At 56.7% G+C, this 6,626-nt stretch overlaps 1 protein-coding gene across 1 annotated transcript in view; it reads right to left on the reverse strand.

Annotated features, from left to right (window-relative positions):
• Positions 1–4,798: 4,798 nt before the first annotated feature.
• The window catches only part of COQ4 (coenzyme Q4), a 4,754-nt gene continuing 2,926 nt past the window's right edge, over positions 4,799–6,626 (reverse strand). Inside the window, exons 6-7 of the mRNA XM_006024388.2 lie at positions 5,896–5,989; positions 4,799–5,251 (exon numbers count right to left, since the gene is read on the reverse strand). Of these exons, the coding sequence (XP_006024450.2) occupies positions 5,089–5,251; positions 5,896–5,989 (257 nt within the window). The 3' untranslated portion in view covers positions 4,799–5,088. The remainder of the gene's footprint in view (positions 5,252–5,895; positions 5,990–6,626) is intronic.

The following is a 6,626-nucleotide window of genomic DNA, read 5'->3' on the forward strand; positions in this document are numbered from 1 at the left end:
GGATAGCGCATTGGACTTCTAGCGCGGCGGCGGCGGGCGGCATTCAAAGGTTGTGGGTTCGAGTCCCACCAGAGTCGTATTTTGGGCCCCGCCACGCTGCCCTTTTGCGGGGAGCCGGGGCTCGGGGCCGAGGACGTGGGATGTACGCGCGTGTGGACACATCCACGTGCATGTAAATACGTGTACGCACGCACTGCAGCTATACAGGCGTCCGCAGTCACGTCCGCCAAGCTCTCCCTCTCTTTCAGTTTGTTTGCAGGACCTCCGCTGAGCTCGGGGCCCTGCAGACACCCCGGCAGGGGTCAGCCCGGCTGTGCAGGGGGAGCTGACGGGCCTGATCCTGCACCTGAGCGCCTGCGAGCGACCCGCCGGCCGCCACCCTCAGAGTCAGGGCCTGCGTAAGATATAAGCCGCCTACGTGGGTGTCGGTGTCGGTAGCACGCGTGGGGCAGCTGCTCAGACCCCCCTGTGCCCCTTTCCTGAAGGAGGCTGATGGAGCTCTTTTGGGCTGGGTTCGCTGGCTCTGGTTGCCACCGGACCTGGCCTGGCGACGAGGTGCCAAGGCTGCAGCTGGCCTGCACTAAAGGGCACGTTTCTGCCCTCCAGGCACAGCCACAGCTCTGAGACAAGAAACCCATTTTGGCTTCGGCGTGATACAAAACCAGCCGGCGCACCCGGCTGCCCCCCTAGCAGAGACACGCTCTTTCCAGTCTATTTCTAACCATGCCACGAAAGCCGCCGTCACGTCAGAGCCAGCGTGGCGTGACAGAGCCGGGTGCATGACCTTACCCCAAGCCCAGCCACGGTTCTGGGAGCAGCACCACGCGTAGGAGCGGGGACTCAGACAGCGCATGTTGAAGCCAGACTGAGCCTACCCCGTCTAGGAATCTGCCTGTCGCGTGGCGGTGCGAACCTGGGAACCTTTGTGACAATGTCTCTGCTCCCCCCGGGGGCATGGGGAAGTGTCACTCACCGAGCTAATCTCTGTTCCATGCTTCAAAGCTGCATAAAAGAGGTCAGGGCCTTTCGCAGCTAAGCCCCAATCCAAACTGACAGCAGCCCAGGTCAGGGCCCTCTGCTGCCTGGATTTGACACCGGCATCCTGCGAGTGTTGAAGCACAGGCTTTCCCTTAAGGATGCAGGTAGCTCTACTGACTTCAGTGGGCTTGTTCTGGGATGGGACTTCCTCCATGGCGCAGGCTGAACACGTGCACATGCTTCTGCCAGACCGGTGCCTCCTACCAGCCTCGGCCTAGCAGCTTTGACCAAGCATTCGCTCACTCAGAGCGCATGTGGGAGCAGAGGGAGGCAGCCGCCTTCTCCTCCAGGGCAGTTTTCTTTGCCTTTACCCGTGCACCGGGGTCTCCGAGGGTCTGTGTCAACCTCCCCCTCCAGCTCATTCACTGTTTACTATTATTTAGTGTCTAGAAGCCATCACGCTGGGCACTGGACAGCCTAAAATAAAACTCTGCCACTGTGGACATGCTCCTGTGCCCCAGAGGGAAAGCAGCAATGGACAAGGTCTGCCACTCTAGTTGGCACTGGTGAGGCCTCACCGGGAGTACTGTGTTTAGTTTTGGACCCCACACTTCAAAGATGTGGATGGTTTGGAAAGTCTAGTGCAGGACAACAAAAAATGATCACAGGCCTGGGAGACAACACCTATGAAGAAAGGCTGAAAGAATTAGGGTTATTTAGCCTGGAGAAGACTGTGGGGGAATTTGATAACAGTATTCAAATACCTGCAGGTGATTATAGAGGGAATGGAGATGGACTTTTCTTCTGTGGCCATAGGGACTGGACTAGGAGCAATGGCCTCAAGCTGCAGCAGTGGAAATTGGAGATTGGGAGGAACTTTCTGTCCACACGGGGGGTCAGGCATTGGAACAGGCTACCTAGAGAGCTGTGGAACCTCCATCCTTGGGAGTTTTCAAGAGCAGGTTGGACAGACACTTGGCTGGGATGATTTAGTCAGGGACGATCCTGCCTTGAGCAGGGGGCTGGACTAGACAACCTCATGAGGTCCCTTCCAGCCCTGCTTTCTCATGATAATGTGACTCCGTTTAAATCAACCCAAAGCCTCATGGGTTCAGCTGGAAAACCAAATTCCTGCTTCACAACTGCAGCTCACAGAGCCCTGCCCATAGGGCTCCAGTCTGGAAGAGGCAGCACCAGGGAGACCTAGACTGGTTAGAGGCCTGGTAGAGGTGCTGTCTTTGGCTGAGTTACAAGTTTCCCAATAGCCAAGCTTGGGATTTGGCTAAACCATGCCCAAGGGCAGCAACTTCAATTGTGAAAGTGAGTAAAGGAGGGGAAGAACTGCTGAAGTGAGTGAAGCAGGGCTGGGGCTCCTCCAGCCCTGTCCCTCCCTCAGCAACTGTGGATCGCATTCCCTTTCCCACCAGCATCTGCCCACGCAGACAGGAGCTGCAGGACCTGCTCAGCCTGTCAGTGCTGAGCCACTCTGCCCGGGCTCTACAACTCCTCACCCCCATCCTTACATCAGGAATCCCTCCCTGCAACATTGTCTCATTGCAAAAGTGGGGGAAATGTGGACAGGGTGGGGAGCTGGGCATGGGGAAGAAGCTAACAATGAGTGGAGACAGGATCAGGATCCTGTCCCTTCCTGCTGCTATGCCTTCCCAGCTCCCAGTACTAGACAGACCTGCACAGCTGCCAGCTGGCAAAAACAAGTCAGGTTCCTAGGGGAGCCCAGAGAAACAGGAAAGCTTCAGAACCAGCAGGGCAGAGAGGAGGAGGAGGAAGAGGGGAGCAAGAGCTGGAGCTGAACACCAGGTGAAGCTGTTTGCTGACTTGCTTAGGCTGCTGTCTGGTACACGGAGTTTGCTGGCAGCAGCCTCTCTATCCTGTCATGGACTGGCTGAGTGCAGCAGGAGAGCTGGAAACCAGGCAGAGAGCAGGATGCCTCTGACCTGCCAAGGAGAGGGTGCCTGAGCAGCAGGGAAGAGGAGGCAGAGGCTATCTGGGCTATAAGGATGTGCGTGTTGCCCCAGAAGCCCTACAGGCTGCAGTGGCATGGAAAAGCTGCCTGCAGCAGAGAGCTGACAAGGGAATGTTGCTTGACAAGTACAGCCTGGGTCTGGAAGACTGACCCACAAGGCCCGCTCCCTTGCTCTGCCACTGCTACCCTGCACAGCCACAGCCAAATCATTTATCCTGCCCTACAGGGGTAGTGTTTGGCTGCACTGGATTTTGCAAAGCCACTGGGCACTTGAAGCTTGGCCAGGCTGGGGCCTAGGAGCACAGACAGGACTGGTGGACACTGATCAGCACCAAGCCTTGCCTGGCTCCTGCCTGCACCAGGCCCTGGGCACCTCTGCTCCTACAGCTGCCAAGCAAGATGTGAGCACACAGCTGCCATTGTGCCCGCAGCCCACTTGGGATGTGCACCGCATGTGCAAGTCAACAGCTCCCTTCCGGCCAAAGCCAAGGGACAAAGAACAATAGGCCCTCATGGGGCAGAAGGCTGAGGCTCCATGTCAGATCTTGTGAGCCTAGGAGGGGGCAGGGGGCAGACAAACCAACTGCACATCTCGCAATGGATTTTATTAAGAGCAACTTCAGCATCAGAACTCCCCACTCCAACATCTCCTTGCCTTGCTACGCCAAGCACCATCTACACCCCATGCTGGTGGCTCCCAGCTTCAGCATCCTCCTTCCTCTGGGACTCAGGCCTTAGCCCCGCTGCCTCTCCCTGCTGCAGCCTTCCAGGTCCTTGGCTACTTACAACCAGAGCGAGTGTGGGAATTTAGTGCTTGGGACAGGGACAGCAGTAGGGCCCTAGGGAAGAACCATCCCACACAGAGCATCGACAGGGCTTGTAGCTGCTTTCCTCCACCAACCTGTCAGTGTCTGGTGTGAGCCAGAGAAGATGGAGCTGAGGGCTCTGGTTCCACAGCCTGTTCAGCATGGGGAGTCACTGAGGCAGGCTGCCAGGGTGCTTGGCTCCTTCTGAACCATGGGCATGTAGTGCGCACACTCCAGGGCAATTTGGCTTTGTGTCAGTAAGTCGATTGCTGCATCTCCTCAGGGCCAGCATGACTGTGTGATCCACCACACAGCTTTGTGTAAAGCTTTAGGCTTTACACAAAGCCTAAAGCAGGCCAGTAGAGCAAGGGCAGCAAGGCGGGCTAGGGCAGGACCTGCTGTTGCTCCATCTTAGGCCATGAATCACCCTGGTCTGGTTACACAACTGGCTCTGGCAGGGCCTTGTCTCTACTTGCCTCACTCTGCTGGCAGTTCAGTTGGCACCAGTAGGGCAGGGGGGGTCTGCTCTGCAGCTGTCCCAGGGTGTGGAGGTCGCCCTGGGGAAGCACTGGCAACCGAAGGGCTGTGGAACTATCTCCCTATGCTTGCTGAAGCCTTCCCATTTGGACAGAGTTACCCTGCTGGCTGATAGGAGGGGCCAGCTGCTAGAGGGATGCAGGGCAGGGAGAGATGCTAGCACTCTGCCAACATTGCTCTGCAGTACAAGTGAGGCCTTGAAGAAAGCAGTCCCTGGAAAACGAGGGCCCACCAGAGAGGGAGGTCTTCCCCTGGGAGTCCCATGTCAATGGGAAGGCAAAGGCCATATTGTCCCAGCACTATCTAACCCACAACTGCTTCCCTCATCACCACCCCAGCACTAAAGCTAATGAGATGCAACCCAGGGAGCATTCCCATGACTTGGTGGGGAGGGCAGCCCATAGGGATGAATGGGAGCAATGCACCACCTGCACCCCTTGAACACGGCAGGCACACCCGACAGTGTGAACAAAACCTCTGCTGGATGCAGTTCTACATGGGACCAGCTTTATATGGGGCCAACACAGCAGCAGGGGTCAGGTTTCCCCTTCCCATAAGGAGGCATAATGTTGCAGTCATCAGAGCTGTGCCTGTGACGTGACAGTGATGTGCCAGGCACTGGCTCAGGCTAAGCAATGTCCCAAGTGCTGCAGGAAAATTCTCTGGAGGAGACGAAGCCCTGAGGGGGTTGTCATCACTCTCCAGGCTGGTGCCCTGTGAGGACATCCCCCCCTTTGCCCCACCAAAGCCTCATGGAGGCCAATGCCCTCCACGCTTGGGCTCTCACAGGCGAATGGAAGGGGGAGGCAGGATCCCGATCTCCTCCCTCAGGGACTCCACCGTCTGCTCCCAGCGGCGCTCATAGTAAATGTTCAGGATGCAGTTGGCACGGAGCCCACTCTGCACAGCCCAGGGGATGAGCTCTGTGGTCAAGACCTGCAGCTTCCTGGAAAAGGACAGAAATGGTTTCATTCCCTGCTCTGGGGACATTGCCCAGGTGCCAGAGGGCACTGACACTGCCTGCTCCACAGGTCCCAGCATGGTAGCTGCATCAAGCAGTTCAGTCTCTCAACAGGAAGGGCTTCACTCCGGATCCCCTCAGCTACCTCACAAGGAACCTTACAAAAGGCCATGCCAGTACAGGCAGGCAGGACAGTTATACTCCTTTGCAAGGCTGGAGTAAAGCATTCACCACAGCGTAGCCAATGCCGCTGGAACCAGCTCATCCATCTGCTCAACCCTGCAGCAAGCAGAAGCTAAGCCTTAGTAGTGACACACCCACTTCCGCTCAGGGACAAATCACCCTGGCTTAGGTCCACTTCCATGGGATAATAGCAACTATACAGAACACAGGAGATCAGCTGATGCAGACTCACAGATAGCGAGCTGTTCCCTCCTTCCAAGCAGTGTCATTGTTTGTCTGTTTACACTCTCAGCGGATCAGTGACAAAGGCAGAAATAGGACCCAGGGCTCCCGATTTGATGAGGCCTGCTCTAACCCACTTGACTGTGCTGCCCACCCACAACCAGGTGGGCTATGGAAGAGAAAGACTGCAGGCTGTACAGAAGTCTACAGGCTGCTCAACCTACCGGGCTTTGAGACGAATGGGGCCAAACGCTGCCCCAAGAGCGCACATAGGCAGGCCGGTCTGAACAGCTTCGAACCACTTCACCACGACCTCACCTAGAGGACACAGGAAAGTGAGTCAGCCGGTGCCAAGCCCCATATTGGGAGTGTGTGACAGGCAGCCCAGGGGAGGTAGCAGGATCCCTGGCAGCTACAAATAGCTGAAGCTGCTCTGTCTGGGCAAGGCCTGGCAGTGGGGATGGGCTCTGGAAGGAGGGTTTGAGCATCATTAAGGGGACACTGCCAGACCAATTCACGCTTCTGCATAACACGGGCCACAGCCTATCACTGTCACAGGACTTGCTGCACTTCTGTTCCAGGACAGTCTGTCTAGATGCTTCCCACAGGCACTGGCCTTCAGGGGGTTAACTGTCTCCAGTGGTGGAATTCCATCATTCTCCTGCTCCCTGCCCAGGACCTGGGCTCTGCGAATCTGCCCTGAGCCAGTGGCTGTGGTTTGCTCCTGCAGGTTGGTACATAAGTCCCAAGCTGCTGGCCCTGTGTTGCATTACAGCAACACCCAGGTCTTACACAGCACCTTGCATCATCAGAGCTTAAGGTGCTTTGCAAAGAAGATCAGTATTGTCATGCCCGTTTTACCAAGGGGGAAACCTAGGCAGAGAGCAGTGAAGTGACTTGCCAAAGGACACCCAGCAGGGAAGCAGCAGAGCTACAACCAGAACCTGGAGCCCCC

Source organism: Alligator sinensis, unplaced genomic scaffold (assembly GCF_000455745.1).
Source record: "Alligator sinensis unplaced genomic scaffold, ASM45574v1 scaffold388_2, whole genome shotgun sequence".
In the NCBI taxonomy this organism is placed as follows: Eukaryota; Metazoa; Chordata; order Crocodylia; family Alligatoridae; genus Alligator; species Alligator sinensis.